The sequence below is a fragment of the Ruditapes philippinarum genome, unplaced genomic scaffold (assembly GCF_026571515.1).
Source record: "Ruditapes philippinarum isolate M1 unplaced genomic scaffold, ASM2657151v2 ctg764_1_1_1_1, whole genome shotgun sequence".
In the NCBI taxonomy this organism is placed as follows: Eukaryota; Metazoa; Mollusca; class Bivalvia; order Venerida; family Veneridae; genus Ruditapes; species Ruditapes philippinarum.
The window spans coordinates 212,351-230,794 of NW_026857818.1; the positions used below are offsets into that span (position 1 = coordinate 212,351).

General features: G+C 31.8%; 1 protein-coding gene across 13 annotated transcripts in view; it reads left to right on the forward strand.

Moving 5' to 3' along the window:
- The window catches only part of LOC132751147 (cubilin-like), a 175,484-nt gene that overhangs the window by 145,307 nt on the left and 11,733 nt on the right, over positions 1 to 18,444 (forward strand). For 10 of the 13 annotated variants that reach the window (XM_060741278.1, XM_060741276.1, XM_060741277.1 and 7 more), the window contains 11 exons: positions 6,999 to 7,170; positions 8,004 to 8,221; positions 8,584 to 8,791; positions 9,410 to 9,660; positions 12,255 to 12,296; positions 12,884 to 13,070; positions 13,404 to 13,588; positions 14,381 to 14,414; positions 16,661 to 16,927; positions 17,357 to 17,577; positions 18,014 to 18,193. In XM_060741278.1, coding sequence (XP_060597261.1) covers positions 6,999 to 7,170; positions 8,004 to 8,221; positions 8,584 to 8,791; positions 9,410 to 9,660; positions 12,255 to 12,296; positions 12,884 to 13,070; positions 13,404 to 13,588; positions 14,381 to 14,414; positions 16,661 to 16,927; positions 17,357 to 17,577; positions 18,014 to 18,193 — 1,965 coding nt within the window. The remainder of the gene's footprint in view (positions 1 to 6,998; positions 7,171 to 8,003; positions 8,222 to 8,583; positions 8,792 to 9,409; positions 9,661 to 12,254; positions 12,297 to 12,883; positions 13,071 to 13,403; positions 13,589 to 14,380; positions 14,415 to 16,660; positions 16,928 to 17,356; positions 17,578 to 18,013; positions 18,194 to 18,444) is intronic. The other 3 variants (XM_060741273.1, XM_060741272.1, XM_060741275.1) reach the window with 3 other exon arrangements.

Sequence of the window (18,444 nt, forward strand, 5' to 3'; positions counted from 1 at the left end):
TATAATATAATTATGATAATATGATGCTATGTAAATTATTCTACAACTTCGTTTTGGATTCAATCAATGCATTTTCAAAATAACAGCACCATTACATTTATTTTCATAATTTTATATTCTTATTATGATAAGAAGGAAATATCTGCAAATTCAATCGGTTAGCGCCCTTTCAACCAATACTCACAGCATAAGGTAAAATTTTCTCACAGTTATGTCGACCAAAATCATATTTCAAGTGCAGTTTGATACCGTCAAGAAAAATGTGTAGATGCTTGATATTTACCTGCAATTAAAACATATAACTTTTCCTAAGGGAATTAGAATCCGATTATCATTGATAAGTACATATTTTTGCCGGAAACTCTAAGAAATATCATTTTGGAATGTACAAGCAAGATTTAGATAAAATGATACACAGATTTATTGAACAAAAATATAGATGTAATTTATTTTACCCACATTCATAACGCTTCAGTGAAGGAGCTCCTTTATCATTACTTTTGTTTAGATATTTAGCTATTATTCTTAATGCAGTGGTGTTTGTATGTGGATATGCCATGATTGACTAAAGTGCACGATTATTTTAAGCCAGCATCTATTTTTACAGTGTACAAAATTCATCAAAATTGTAGAGATAATATGATCATCGGAAATACCATTGCTGATTGGTAGAACATGATACTCGTCTAGTGATTCATGTGTAATTTGTAACAAAGATATTAATATGATAAATGAATTAACAATTTCAGTTGTGCAGTGATTGTTGATATTAAGGATCCAATTTCTATCCACTTTAAGTTTTATTTCTTGGTCAGAAAAATAACACATTTGCTGTAGGCATAACCTTAGAAAATTGTTGAAATACATCTTATTTGCAGCAGCCATATTCGTCGCAGTGATGACCAAATCTGTGATTTAGCTTCAGACAGAATCCGTCTACAATTGTATTTCTATGGTTTCTGCTAATGCATTTAAATTGCTGTAAGTTCTCTTATAGCCGTAGAATTGTGTAATGTTACAACTTTTGATGTGAAATTATCCTTTCTTTCTCAATACATGTATTGTCCAATAACATACAAATGTGCGTAGAATCGTATAAGCTACATAAATATCGTTAAATACAATTTCAAATGCAATTTTAGTTTGTTAAAATCTTTACTTATATAAGAATGATACAAAAAATGTTTATAAGTAACCCAAAGAAAACTTTTGACTTGTGTCTTCCAACAAAATAGTTTGTGAACAAATATGCCACAATGAAACTTAATATTGAAAAGCCGTTTTGACAGGATTGATAAAAACATCGTCCCATCGTGAAAGAAATGTTTGATTGCTAACATTGAAATATGTCCTTTTAGGCAAAAGCAAAATAAAATGAAAATGGAAATTTGGAATGCAAGTACCATTCTCGTATTCAAAGCATTGCTTGCTGATTAGATTTTCAACAGATTGGTTGAGAAATTATTCCCGTTTTGTTCTATGTTAATTGTGATTGAAATCTGTGTTTTGTAAGCCGGTTGTTGCGCTGTATTTGGGACAAAAACAATAATGCAAAAGTGAAAAGAAAAATGAAACCATGTCACTTATTATATGACAACAATAACTGCATGATATACTTATACGATATTGGTCTTTGCATATTAATAATTTTACCCTTTTTGGCAATACATAAATATTATCTACTTATATTAACAATATATGATTCACCAGTTCTCCGCAAATCTTCATAAAATTATAATCCCTCTGCACATCACTTTTGCCCGATGCTTTATACGCGGATTGGTGGAAGTAAGTTTATACATGTACATGTTTATGAAGAAAGCTATACATGTACTTTTCTTGAGACGTCGGACGGATTGAATTGACATTTTATCTGCTGACATGAGATCTTGCATACTATGTTACAATGATTTTAGGATTATGAAACCGTCTTTTTGTTGTTCATGAAATTATTTAAGTAAGAAAAGAAGTTATTGTTTCGCCTTCCTTGCTTTCTTAACTTTAAGTTTTACTAAAATGTTCTGTCTACGCATATTAATACATAAATAAATCAACAATACATGTTGAAAAGCTGAGGAGTTCTCAAAAAACATATTCATCAAATTGTAAATATCCACCAACCCAATTTATTTTTACCGAACAAGGTGTTCCTAAAATGTTAATTGGATTTAATTAGCAGATCCCTCATTTCTTGTAGAGCTGTTAATTGAATTTAAATTGAATGGTCGAGAAAATTGCGCCCGTTTCGTTAACTCTTAATTGTGATTAATTGCGGTTCTTGTGTGTTTGTTTCTGCTGCGCTTTGTTTTTTTCATAATGTAATTCGGCAAATTGAATTATATTGTTTTCAGAGATGTTTTTGTTGTGGTTGTTGAGCGATGTAATATATATGTACCCTAAACATTAACAATCCAAGCAATATCAACGCAGTACTAACACATTTTAACTATTATAGAATATTCCAATCAGTATTTTACATTATGTTTTGTTAAAACAACATGTTTTCTAGAAGTAAATACGAAAATTGAGTATGATGCTTATCTTCATGATAACAATGGTTTAAAAAGTTGCAATTGGCATATATAATGGATATTTTATAACACTTATTTTGCTCAAGAATTATGACGGCGGTTTTTTCTTCTTCTGACTCTGTTCAGACTTGTTTACATGAATAAAGTCTTTACAGTTGTATATATTGGTATATCAATTTACTTTTCGTTCAACATCTCATGCTGAGATGCAACATCAAAATAACAAGCTTCAGTGCATAGTTAACTCATTAATAATGTCTAATTTAGCATTTCGTTTTCCTGAATTTTATGTAAGTTTGCTTCAGAAAGAGATCAATAATTTTTATTTAAAAGCTTGAAAATAAATTGAACATTTACTATGTTTGGTCTGGGATACATCAACAATCTTTCTATTAGTCAAAATAAACTTAAAACACGCTTTATATCTCACCTTTAAATCTTAACAAAACCGTGAACTATTTCAAGAGTTAATTTTGAAGGTAGGTACACTGAAGGAATAGCGAATAGTGCAGATCATGTGAAAATGAATGTGCCGGTTTACCCCAGTCTGCAATGGTCACATGAAAAGATTTAATCAATGCAAATAGGCAAAACATTAAGATTATTATAAGATAGTTAATAACAATATCATCTCTATTAAACAAACTGATCACCGCACACACTTCCTGTCATAATTAGTGTTGTTTAACCCTTATTGTGTTATATGCCTTACATGGTCTTGTTCATCTGTCATTCTTATTTATTTAGTGAAATATTGAAATAACTACTGAATTAAAATGCAAATACTGAAAATCATGAGTTACAGATGTGCTGGTTGATCTTGATCTGCATTTGTTGCATTGGTAGAATAAGGTCCCGCCATCAGGGCAAGTTTGAATGTAATGAAATGGTTAACGACCAAGTTAATGAACAGATTTTGAAGATTTTAAACAACACATCATTTGAACTCTTCTTTGTTGGTTTAAATCTAGATTCTGACATAAGAATTCATTCATTTACAGACGTTTGCTTTGAAGCCTGCAGACGGCTTATTTTAATTAACCATCTACTATTGCAACACGAATTTGCTTGGATAGAAATTTTAGTTGTTTTTTTTTTACATCATTCGATCGGTTGAATATTAAAATATATTTTTACCTCCAGAGACGATAACTATACATCAGTCCTGTTGTAATTACATTTTCTCTGTCCTTTATATAAATCAAAGATTTTCTTTGTTCTGTCTATAAATCCAAGTTACAGACCAATTATCAGCAAAATTATCGTCTTGAGACAGAACATAGCTCGGCTGTCACATAAAACGTATATTATAAAGAAACATTCCAAAGCTTGTGTGATTGAATAAAGTGATACGTATATTATTTAATAAAGACAACGTCAAATTAGTCTAAAACTAGCCGACGTTATGTCATTACTTCTATCTTCTGCATCAGTTAAAAAATAAGTAGTTTTTTTTATATATTGAAAGAAAGAGGAAAGAAATATATGTTGACTTGGGTCTCTTTTTTTCTTTGACGTCTTTGGCATTGATAATTCAGATTCCATATCGCTTTTAAAGTTATTTTTTTGATATATTTAAACGGAGAAGTCGAGAGCAGTGTGCCTGATTTGTTCAATCAAATTTGTTTTTGTAATAAACTTTCTAGTATATCTATATATTCGTTTTCTTTTTAAAAACGTTCAAGTTATAGCAAGGTAAATAAGTGATATTTCTATGTAAGAAAAATACTAATAACGAATTTCGATATATGTCAATGCACACAGGCACGTACGTACAAATAACAAAAAAATCAGAATTCTCTGAATGATTTAAATTCCAGTCTTCTTACGAAGAATTATCAAACATTTAACATAGTACACAATCTTCTAAATGCTCTGCATGTATTTTTTTTAGAAAAACTGTAAAAATCACTTGGGGTAACCTGTAAAAATTATCTACGGGTATTTTATAGAAAACATACCTAGATGGGCATTTACGTTTAAAAGCGTTTATTTACATAATATGTTTTTTTTAGGAGATAATACAAGGAGTGTTAGTGGAAGCTTAAGATTATTTACTTAATCTTTTGTTTTTGACAACTTAAGCAATCTAAAATGTAGTATGAATTTTAAGCTAGGCAATTTCTAGAAGGTTCCAATATTGAAGATGCTTGAGTGTAATTTCAAATCTTCTCAAACAACCTGCTGAATAAGTGTACATGTTGCCTTGTTTTGAATTTCAAACAGACAATTTGAAAAAAAAGGAATTAAAATGTTAGGATACAAGTATTGATCTACACACATTATAGAATAATGTAAGGTTACGCGGATGTGCTGGCTGGCCTGGCTCTATACTGGTGACAAAGACTAATCACATTCGGTTCAAGAGTGTTTCCTTTGGGTTTATCCGTTTGGGCTGCTTTTACCTGTATTTTGTGGTTGCATCTTTATCACAGTCTCGTGGATGCTCCATTCATTAGATAAAAAAAATTGCAAGAATATATTCTATCTTCAATCGATAATTATCGCAGCAAAAACGGTTAAATATAACAACAAATGTGCAATTTGTCACTTTCAGCTTTAACCTTTAATTATTTAGCAAAACAAAATTATAACCCACTACCGAAGATTACTGCGAAATTAAGTGGCTCGACTTCTGTACACTCCGTTTTATCAGATATTTTATCTAACTTCATCGTTGGTAAAACAGTTATCAATTTTGAATATCCATCTTGGAGTCAATCGAGGTAGCAGACATGCGTTACGTGTCATTACTTTCAGGTGGTACATGGCAAAATATCTCTAGGATTGAAAGTTTCGATGGACCTTTTCCAAAAACATCGAAATCATAACATAATGATATGGTATAATCTGCATGTACATGGTGCCTTAACTATTTATTTTCTTGCTTTTTTCTGATTGCTTTGTTCGTACGGAAAGCAAGATCTTGCAAAGAGAAGTTTCTCTTATCAATAGCTATCGTTAAATTTATCTAACAGTGCATACTGTAAGCAGCGGATGATTGACTTATGATTCATGTTGAACTGTTCGAATTCTTTGTAATAATTGAAAAAACAACTAACACACCCTAAAACTTTCTCTATTATCGCGATAACATATAATGGCATCATGCAAATGTCTTAAAGGTAATCTACAGAATGTATCTCCATGCAACCAGAACACAGTTGCATGTTCTCGAAAGGTTTGAGATAAGTCTATCGTTTTATCACTCGTTCAGTATGTATAAATGACTTATTACCTTGATATCAAATACATTTGAATTTTTTGGGATGTTTTCACAAACACATACTCTGCCATTTAATGTATCCTTTCTTACGCATTGCTACATAAATTTACAAAACAAATATTAAATGCATTGGCAAGTTTTTTTTAGGCTAAAATATCGCGATTCGAACATGTCTCATGTCGAAGACTAAGACTGTAATGTGTAACCAAACAGCAAAAATATTGCTTTTCTACAATTTTATTAACCCATAATGGACAAATTGAATAACAACTTTGTTGACCATTTTAATACAATCGATTGTAAGTATTTTGTCTATGCTAATAGTATGTTTTAATCTAGGTCAACCTCCTCATCCGTCAAGATTTATTACTATTGCTTGATTGGTTTTACCATTTTGATGAAACTCCCTTCAATTTTCAATTGACGGTAGAAGATGATTTGTTTTACCATTTTGAAACCCCGTTACAATTGGCGGAAGCAGATGATTGGTTTTTATAAATTTTGATATGATACACCCTTAAATTTCTAATTGACGATAACAGATATCTATATTTTAGAATATTAATAAGTCCCGGAATATTTCACAACATGCTTTATTACTATTACAGGTTAGAGATGATGTATAATACCATTACATCAGCATTACTAAAATATTTATCTTAATAAATCAAATGTAAGCTGTAATTCTTACAATGTTCTAAATTACACATAAATCCAGGCAGGATTATGTTTCAACTTTTATTCGTTTTATCAGCGCTATTACGTAATTACAAGCGTCTTACTAAAATAACTTTGATATCTTTGGAATGGATGTCGGATTAGATAAACTCATAATTTTTATGTTTCATTAATTAAACTATATGGTGTAATCATCATTTTTATATAATTACACTAATTCCTTATTAACATTATAAAAGCAGCATAAACCGTTTTCATAGACAAGATAAATTGATTTATAAGCAGTAATTGGTTAAATCAACGAAACGTTTCTAACTAATAAGCGACTCTTAGATATTCTGAACAGCAAATATTTTATAACAAAAAAGAGTTCTTTTACATAACGGTAATAAAGCCAGTTTATGAGAGGTTTTAAAAGCTAATATTTTTATAAAAACAAAATATCTTTACAACTTTTTGTTGAGCCTTGCATTTGTGAGTTTTTCTGTACAAAATATATCATAGTAAAATTTCTTACTTAACCAGACCGCACGTAATATTGACTAAATATCTTTTCGTTTCAGACTGTGACGTCACGTTCAGCAGTCGGGATAACAAAAGAGATAGATTTGCCTCCCCGGGCTGGCCTAACCCTTACCCAAATAACAAACGCTGTGTCTACAAGTTTGTTGGCCTCACAACCGAGAGAGTCAAACTCAGATTCAGCAAATTTAACCTGCAAGGAATGTCACCTGAGTAAGTCCCATTGCTTTTTCTACACGTTTTCTATTACTTGGGGAACATATACCGCTTTCATGGAATGGCACGAAAGTGTCACATTGAAGGTTCCATGACGACCGTCGTCATAAATACCTCTTCGGGTGTGTTTCTATATTTAAAAAAATCACCATTTTTATATCTAAATGTTGAATTCTGCTTAAGCAGGTGATAGGGAGCGTAGACGGTAGTTTTGACTTGACAGTACGGTTCATAAACAGGCTCAATCAAACAGAGCATGCAACATTGTTTTGGACTTTCTTTAGGATTCCTATTTTCTCTATTTTATTTGTGTTTCGGTTAAAATGCACGCAATTTTAATGACAAAATAAAAACAACAGTTTCAAGGTGTATAACATGCACTGAAATTATATATTAAATTAATATTATGTAAATACTCTTCAGCTATGGAGGGAAAATAAGATAATGATAGTTAGAATATTAATCCTAATCTATTTAGATAAACTCACATTTATTTTTCGATAAAAAAATATGACATTTCTTTTACGAAAAGGTTGATATCATAATTATGATAAAATAATGCAAATGGTATCTACGATATATAAAAATGAATGATAACGTAAAATTAAATTAAATAACATACAAAGACCTCGGTGTACTGCGTATTTGAATATAAATTTAGATGTTTCTTAAACTAGATTAATGAAAAAGAGAGATCTAAATGCTTGAAAGCCTTATTTACTTGCCAAGAATCATACTGTTTAGAGAACAAACGTTGAGCTTGTTTTAGTGATTGATGTTTCTATCAAAAATATCATGGAAATAAAGGGATACTTGTTTGATATTTACAGTTGTCGACACGACTATATAGACCTTTATATTCAACTGACCAGCCCAAACGACGCCTTGCTGGACGCCGAGTTATTGGGGAGGTTTTGTGGGGACGACATGCAAGAAGATCTTCCTCAGCAAGTCATTTCAACTAATAACGTCATCGTTCTCATATTCTTCTCTGATGACTCGAAAACTTACGAAGGATTTCAGGGTCACTATGAATTCATTGACGCTGGTGAGAGGTTTTCCCATTGTATATTTGTTTGGATTTTTTAAATCATTATATAAACGAAATAAATACATCGTTAAGTAATTTAAATGCAAGCAGTAGTTGTTTTCATTGCTTCGTGTGTGTAAAACCTTTCAAAGTAGTTTAATGTCAAAACTACATGTATATCGAAAGGATTATACAATGTATAAGATTTATCGGATTTGATGCGTATTCGATTAGATTGACCCTCGTATATCTAATTATTTGCGACATTTCTTTCAACGTTTACTTTAAAAGCATTTATCATGAAAATAATTATAAATGAATAAGTATATTAGTTATTATATACAGGAACAGAAAATTACAAATTGTAATATTATTTGCAGCAATTTATAATGTAGGGCAACAAGTGACACCGGGAGGTTGTAACTTCCTTATCAACAGTAAAGAAAGGCGGCAGGGCTACATCGTCTCCCCGACTTATCCTGGAACATACCCCAATAATCTGCATTGTACATATGAATTCCAAGGAATACCTGGAGAAAGAATAAAACTGACATTCAACGACTTCTCTTTATTCCACGGAGATGATTAGTAAGTTTGTTTTAAATATTTGTAGCGATGATGATGATGGTGTTGTTGTTATTGTTGTTATGGTGCTCGTTGTTGTTTCCGATAATGACTTTTATGGTGACGATTAGGGCGATGATGATGATGATGATAATGATGATGATTTAAAATCAGTTTGCAATAAATTATATACTTTATAATGAAATGGTTTTCATTTAGACTTATTACCAAACACCTTATCCAATTACATTTATATCAATTTGATAACTTAACGGTTTACTTTATTTCAAACTTTAATTTTGTATAATTTGAATTAGCAAAATGCATTTGTTAAAGTTGCATTTAATTAAAAAAGGTTGTTTTTTTTGAAAGGTTGATAATACTTTATAATCACTATCAAATTTTTCGTTTCTTTTAGTTTTGTATACATACAGACATATTTATTTAAGCTCGATTGCGAAACAAGTTCTTGCAACTTATATTAATTGCAACTTTCGAGTCTGTTCTGAACCAACCATATGTGTTATTGAATGAAAACATGTCGTTGACCGATAGGCTTTGAACCATGATCTCTGTTGAGAGTCAGACATCCGTTAACATTAGGCACCGCTCCATAAATTAATTTTGATCGTCATTTTTCAGCTGTCCTTTTGATTATGTGAGAATAAAGGACGGGAGAGAAAAGACATATGCTGAAGACATTGGCGTGTTTTGTGGAAGATATGAAAATGTTACAGTGTTTTCGTCAAGGGAATTTTTATTTGTTGAATTTGTGACTAGAAGTGGACGTGTTAGTTTTGATGAAAATTCACTGGATGATATAGCTGATTATAAGTTTGACAGAAGTGGGTTTAACATATCATTTGAATTCAGCACCAATTTCATACGTTTTGGTAAGTCACGTGAGTTTTGAACTAGTATAAATCATAAATGTCAAAGGTCGACAAAAGTTGCTTTTTAGGTTCTTTTTTATCAATAAAAAATGGAATATGAAGAAACTTGTAAGCTCATTTAAATTTATATATATTTCCCTATCTATATTGTTACGCTTGATATCATATCTATTTTCATAACTCATAAGTTCAACATCTGACCCTGCGTTTTAGAATTGATTCTTTGGCTCAGGTGGCTAGGGAGTTTTTACCTTCGCTTGTATGCGCTATGACGCGAGTTCGGGTTAAGGCCAGGATTGAGTTATTTCTTGTGTATTTTAATCTTCCTGTTGATAACTAGAATGTTAGGAAGAATATAACCATTTTTATTGTATGTTTTATGAAGGAAAGCAACTTACTTATACAACGTTAAATAAGCAAGTTAGTTCCAGATTTATCTTAAGTAGTCGGAAACAAATTATGTACGATGCTATTACCTTTATGAAACATTGTAGGAGATCATTTTCCATTAAAATATGATATACACTCCTACAAATTTCTACACCGCTGCCGTTTAATTAATATCTTCTCCTATAAATTGTATTTTATTTTGTCAGTATGTTTAATTCTGCTTGTATTAAAATGTCACTAAGAGAAAGAAAATTTAAATATTATTCAAAGTAGCTTGGCTCTGAAGTAAATTATTAGTTATATATATGTTTCATAAATATAATGGGTCAGTGGCAGTATAAAAATGTCTGAATTAGTGTGAAAATTATCTAGCTTATAATTGATATGGCTTTGGTAATCAACATTGACTATTCATATTGACAAAATGAATAGATATTTATATATAAGTTACCAAAATAAATCAGTATGATGACAAGAAAATTCAAATAATATCAGCACAGAAGTACTACGTTAGGAAGTTAATGGTTGTTTTATATAGGTCAAATATTATACCTTCAGGGGGCAAATTTAGCTGCAAATACTTTCCGTTTTCTAATATAAATACGTTCCAAATGAGTCGAAAAAAGGCCGAACAAATCGTGTTTGCCATTATTGATTGATGAATAATTAAACGCATTTGAGATAATCAAATGAACCGGTCACTGAATTGGAAATTACTGCTTTGGCTGTATTAATTAGAAAACGGACATTTACTCATCATTTGTTGTAAGAAATTCTGACATTGGAACTAGATCTAATTTGCTGTCAGACTATTGGACGGAGTCATTCCAATAAGTCACGACAGAGCATTTGCAATACAAATAAGGACACGGTGCCAAGTAAACGAATATTTGCCGCATGTTACTATTCCCTGTGATGGACATATACAAGATTTGTTAATTTAGGAAAATCTTTCAGAGTAGGTCATTATCGCGGATTTTAAACGACCTCTCTGTTCTATAAATAGTAAATAGTAACATATGGGATCTTCTGTTTCGTGTGTTATTTTGGCTCTGTTATTGACCACTGAACTAATTTTTCTCCGTTGGTAATTGATTGCTAATGTAATTTTAAGCGACCATTTTAACAAGAACAGGAACATTTTATTCCCAAACAAGCCACAGTCATTAAAACATGCCAAATGTTCTGAATTTGTCCTTTTTTTATAAGGAAAACAACATTCCTTTGTTTATAAGGAAAATAACAAACATTCAATTGTCGTTATTACTTAATCACTGTCGAAAGAAAAACTTTTAAATTGCAAGTTGCTGTAACAGTTTATTTTTACTGATGATATTATTACAAAATTTAATTAAATTGTGATAAAAACACGCAGCAAATCAGATCAACCACTTTCAGTCAAATTTATTGTCAATAATATTTTTCGTTTGCAACATCATCATGATAACACATAATACATCAGAGACAGCTTTAAAAGTTAAGTATGAAATCATGAAAAGGGTCGAAGAACATTGAAGCATATCTCAGTTTTTAATGAAAAGTTGGCAAATAATCCGCTTTTTGTTACAGTAGAATTGTAGACACTTACGAACATTCATGCGTGTCTCCTTTTTTTATAATGTCGTCAAATTGATGATAGTATTTCTTGTGAAATATATGAGCCATGCCACGACAAAACCAACATAATGGGTTTGCGACCAGCATGGATCCAGACCAGCCTGCGCATCCGCGCAGTCTGATCGTGATCCATGCTGTTCGCTTAAACAGACCCTATAACAAGTAGAGAAACTGATAGCGAACAGCATGGATCCCGATCAGACTGCGCAAATGCGCAGGCTGGTCTGGATCAATGCTGGTCGCAAACCTACTATGTTGGATTTGTCGTGACGCGGCTCAATTATGTTTACCGAAAACTGACAAAGAAAGACATGACTCGCTTCGTGTTATTACGAGAGAACCCGAAATTAGTCGATATTTGCCGATTCTTACGTTTTTCAATCCTTTATAGTTAATAGTAGTTAATATAAAGTGACAATACTATACATAAAATATAAGACATTGTATATCTGTGCTTTTGCACTTATTTTTTCTATACCAGAAGATGATGCGTCAGTGTTTAAGATAAGCTCTTATAAACAATATTGTGGGTTTGTTTATTTTTTCTAAATGTCATTAAAACTTCAACTCCACTTCTTAACTTTCAGATTTACGTCAAACGAAGGAAGCTACGCATGTTACAGGAACTGGTAAGTAATTTATGCGTAAGATTTCATCTTGAACATGTGACTTTCAAATTAAATGATTAAAATATGGCGAATGTATTGGTAGAAGGTATGATTCGAGACAAAATTGTCTTAATGAGTACGTGCCTGAAATAATGCACGAAACACCTGAGGCTTCCTCCACTAGTAAAACATGACACCTAAAAATAGCATATTTAAGCCGCGTCATGACAAAACCAACATAATGGGTTTGCGACCAGCATGGATCCAGACCAGCATGCGCATCCGCGCAGTCTGATCAGGATCCATGTTGTTTGCTATCAGTTTCTCTACTTGTAATAGAGTTGTTAAGCGAACAGCATGGATCCTGATCAGACTGCGCGGATGCGCAGGCTGGTCTGGATCCATGCTGGTCGCAAACCCATTATGTTGGTTTTGTCATGACGCGGCTCATTTAAGACTGTGCTTATTTATCGGGTCGGGTTTTTTGGTGTTTGGTATAGTAAACGACGTTAAGTGCGGAGTATTGTTAATTATTCTAATAATTCTCACAATAATTAATAATAATAATAAAGTCATTTTTTAAATAAAATGTACACATATCATTACAGAATGTGATGTCCGCATCATCAGTACAGGAGGGTCAATTGGTACAGTTGAATCGCCTGGATACCTGAAGGGGGATTTTCCTAAAAACACGACGTGCAAATTCTATCTAGATGGAGAAATGAACCAGGGTAACTTGGAAAAAGTCAACGTATTATTCAAGGATTTTGCCATATCCGGTTCAATACAGAAGTAAATATCGATTGTAAATTTGACGGACATTTAAAATTAATGATAGATGTTTTCATGTCCAATAAATATATTGGTCAAATATGTTGAAATGGTGCCTGTGTAAAATAAACTACACTGATGCGTTTTTTTTTTTTTTTTTTTTTTTTTTTCGTGAACTACGAAATAATTGCTCTGTTTAGTTATAACAATGATAAAGAGTTCATGTTTTAACTTGCACACAAAAGTTTTTATCAATGCTTATAATTATCTTCTACCACGATTGATAAACTTTTTATGATGGATATACTACACATCATTATTCTTATTTTCTAACGGACGTTCTTGATCTTTTAGCTGCAAAGAGGGCTTTCTCGGCGTCACGAAGGAAGGCCACAGAAAACCCAGTGTCATAGACGAAAAGTTTTGTGGGCATCTATGGCCTCCTGAGCTAACAAGTAAAGATCCACGAATGATACTCACGTTCGATACCCACGGTGCTTCCACAGCACGGTTCATGTTACAGTACAAATTTATTTCTGGTATGTTTTAATCTTAATCCAACCGTTTGCAGTTTAAACTTTTTTATTTTATTTATTCTGAAAAAAAATTTAAATTCAAATTCAGTATACATCTGACTGGTTAAAAATGTGTGCTGTAAAAATGGGTGATGAAAAGGCACATTTGGCAAGCAAAATTGTCCGTTAAAAGACTCGAATAGCTATAAATTTGGACGTTGCTTGTCAAATCATAGATACAGTTAATCATTTGACGAAATCAAAGATAGATAGATTTTTGAGGAGGAATATCAAAAAGTCATGCATTTTGTACATACCTTAACTATGCAGTACAATATTTAACTATGCAGTACAGAATTTAACTATGCAGATGTGTAATTGAAATATTTGACCGGGATGTGCATTGCATTTGAGTATGAACTATTTTGTAAAACTCAGCTTAGAAATCCTTGACGCCTGCATGCAATTTAAGCATGATATATTTTTGTCTTACATTTTAATAGATGTATAAAGTAGTTGTTATATTACTATATATTATATCGCTAACTTGTATGGAATTCAATGTTCAAAAAAATGACAATTTGAAATAACTCAAAAAAGTTAAAATCTAAATCTTCGTTTAATATCTCAATTTTTATGAAGAATGTGTTGAAGGGAATAAAGAATGTAATTGCAATAGTTTACCAATGCACACAGATACCTTTCTGTTTTCTTTTATTATTTTGTATGAATTTTGAATTCCTAACTTTTTTTTTTTTTTCGTTGAATTTAAATCAAATTCGCTATATTTTCTAAATCCTACGGTCTTCCTTTCAGACGAATCTACCCCTATCAACGATTTTATTGATACAGGGAAGTTGTGCTCTTTTGCTCTTTTTTCTGTTTCTTCATCTTTATTGTATGTCTAGAAACTTACGTAGTCACACAGTAATTTCTCACAATGAGGAACTAAATTCGTCAATAGTTCGTTTAACTTCGGCAATTTCGGCACTTTTCGTAACTGATATTCCTGTAGAAAACTTTTAAGTTCTCAAGAATATTCTGTTTCACAGACGACATGTACTTGATTTTGAATAATTGTACGAAAAGTGCCGAATTGTGACGAATTTTTACGATCATTTGTTTGTAAGTATGACGTCACATCCGATATCGAAACGATAATTAAAAGAAACCTTCGTCAGGAAGCCCGCAAATTCGAAGTTTACCTTTTTTTCTCTCTCTCTTTGAAGTTTCATAGATTTACATAATCAACTACATTAGAAAGTCGTATAGAATTAAATTATCAAATGCTTTAGAAATCTTATATTTTAAGTAATACATGTTAATAGCCTGTCACTGTGCATCAGAAGCGAGGCTAGTTAGTTTGATTAAATTATGGCCCTTGAGTTTGCGTTTCCTATACGTTGCATAATGTTAACAGGCGACATTTTGTCTGTTGCACATGATCAAGGTAACTGGCCGACAATTATTGTAGAACTAGCACTTAATCCTACACAATAATCAAACAAATACATTTTATATTACTTAATACATTATATCGGAGTATGAACCACTATAACAACAAAATCGTTGATTTTGCGAAAGCCACTCAAAATCAATCTCTTTTACGAGTACATTTTGAAATTTCCAGACAGGTTTATGATCTTTCCTAATTTAGCACTGAAGATCAAAATGTCCGCGTATATTCAACTTTTCGGGACTTAAAGTCTCCACTATTTATATATCTACTTTCTCCTTTGAATACTATTCTTTCATTATATAACTATAGACTAATATTGAGTCACAAGTCTTATTGTAATTACTATAAAAAAATTTCTGTGTGACATCTCTGTACTTTTTTTGCATGCTTTCACACATTTTGCTCAAGAACAATCTTATCTGTAGGACTCTTTTTTTAAACTTACATCTCTTTCTTACTTAATATATTCTGTAACGTTATGAATTTTTGCATATTAACTTAACTTGCAAGTCGTGGACCTCGACAAAGGTTATAAAGATAATGGTTCTGGGTATGGGATAAAGAAATGTCAAATCATAACCAGGGTTATAAAGATATTAGTGTTAGGTAACCGTAATAGAAATTTCGTTGCCAGGCGAGGATAAAAGAGATCTCGGTTCAGGGCAAGGGATGCAAGGCGAAGCTGTTTAAGCGTTCATTGCTAGGCGAGGTTAAGAACGATCTAAGCGCAAAACAAATGTTAGAAATATGTTAGCGCTAGACGAGGGTTAAAAAGATTTTATCCACAGAAGAGGGTAATTAAGACCATATTGATAGATATCATGACGTCAAGGAATGGTTTTACAGATCACGGCGTTAGACAAGAGTATGGAGACATAGTTAGGTTATCTGTCTTAGAATATCCCTACCAACAACAAACTGCATTTCAATTTACTGGATAATTTGGAGAAATAATGATCAGCAAGGCAACTGACATTTTTTCAAAATCAAATAAATAATAAAAAATGAAATGATGGATAATACGCATGTTTCCAATAAAATCAGGGCAATGGAAGAATTTTAAGCTTTTTCATTTGTATTTGGTCAACAAAAGAATATGATTCCCAATATTTTCGTTTTCGATGCGATGCATAACCATTATAAAATAAAATTGCGTGAAGGGTAGATGGCCCTGATGCTACTCATTTGACTGTTTCGATGTAATGGAATGGCATGGACTTATCATAAAAAGTCGTAATGAATGCATGAATAGATATATATATGTTATGTTCAAGTGTAGATATTAGCAACATGTAGGCACTGTTTTAGTTATAGTCAAACTTGCCTGAAAATCTTTTTGAAAATATAAAATGTTATGAAATATATATTTTAATATAAAATTGTGCACCACTTATTACAGTTCATCCTGTTTCAGCCGACTGCATAACCTTTAAACTTAATATAAGCATACAATCGCGCTTTTATAATCTTGACAAATGCATGTAACAAAATAATATATTTTTTGTTCAAACTTCAGTTATTATAAAACTCAATTCTCATGGGTTTTTTATCACAGCTAAGTCGACAAAAACGGTTTTAACATTTACGCATGCGCATAACGATATTGCGATGACCTTTTTGAATTATTATCTATTTTTAGATTATGCCATATCCGGACAGCATATTGGAAGAGAGGGCGAGTGCAGCTTCCTGTTTGAAAGCAAGCGCGAGCGTTCCGGAACCTTTAATTCACCACGTCATCCCGACAACTATCCACCAAATATAGAATGTGTATATATATTTCAACCAGAGTCCAGAAACGAAAAATTGCTCATTTCATTCGACATGTTTCAACTCTCAAGCGGGGATCATATTGCTGAACCAATCATTGACCCTCACAGCCGAAAGTATGTTATGTCAAAAAAGTAAATATTTTAAGGATTCAAATAGTAAACATTAAGTTTGGTTTTTTTTAATAAACCTGATATTTTTAAATGTAGGAAATTTTATTGGAAAAAAAAGAAGATTTTATGTTATTTCGGATTAATTAAATACGAACAAACTGAATATTCGTAATTCTTTTCATTTATTATAAAATAATGTAAAATACAGTTTATGTCATGCTGTTGTTGGCAACAGATTCTAACTCTGTGACCAGTGCAGACGACAATCAGCCAGCACGCGGCACGGAAAGTCTGATTATTGTCTGCACTTTTTTGCTCTTCAAGCATTGCATGTTTTGAAATATTCTCAGAAAATGATTATTGAGAGGCGAAGATGTCCATATAAATTGTTCATAAGATGTAGATTTATACCCTTTAATAAATAATTAACTCATTTCTTTCTAATACTAGGTGCCTAAATAACACCGACTTTCTCGAATTGTACGAGTTAAACGAGGCCGATTTATCACAGAACCGGTATGTACCGGTCAGTATTTACTGCGGGACCAAATTTCCAGCACCAATTATTGCCCACAGGGAAATCAAGTTCAGATTTAAAGCCATGAAAAATAGCAGCTTTCAGGGATTCAAAGCTAGGTATGAGTTTGTACCGAAAGCCGAATTACAAAAAGGTAAGTCATGTTTGTCTTTCTTTCGTACTATGTACGTACAATGCATGCTATTTAACCGATATCGCCCATTATTTAAACAGTTCTGAGCATTGTTATGAGTTTTGTTTTCTATTATTGGATAAATTAATAATATTTTCAAAAAATAGGATAAACAAGATCAACAAGGGAAGGCGGCGTTCAATGAGCATAAGACATAATTGAACAAAAATAGTTTTACCTTTTATCAAAGAATATACGAGTTCCCTTTTCTTTTAAAGAAATTGATGGATCCCTACTCTGACATTTTATTTGAATAAAAATAAGATTTACTGCTCTTTTGTTAACAAATATGTTGTGGTGAAATTCTTATTATCCACTTATCTGATGATTAGAATAAGACAGGTCAGGGATCTAAGCATCAATGTAATCAAAATGCGGATTGATACCTTTATTATAGGTTGTCCTCAAGAAATAGTAACAGGAGGAAAAGGTGGTACAATAACAAGTCCGCGGTTTCCTTTGAAGTATGAAAGTAGAACTTACTGTGAATGGAAGATAACTGCAAGTAAACCTCAAAATAGAATATTGATCCAACTAGAGACTTTCAAAATAGAAGGAGAGATGGGACGAGATGGTGGTACGTTATGTAGCTTTTTGTTGACTTTCTTTTTTCAAGTTATGGAATTATAATAATTATAGATGATAACATAGATAAGCAAAATAAATATGACAAAGGTATTTAATGATTGAATGCATAAATGTTTAAAGTAAAAAATACAACTAAAGAAACTTTTTTCGATTTTGTAACATTTTTGGAAATGTGGTCATGTAAAAGGTATTACTGTTTATGATAAAGAATCTACAATTTCGATTCAAATATTGATATTG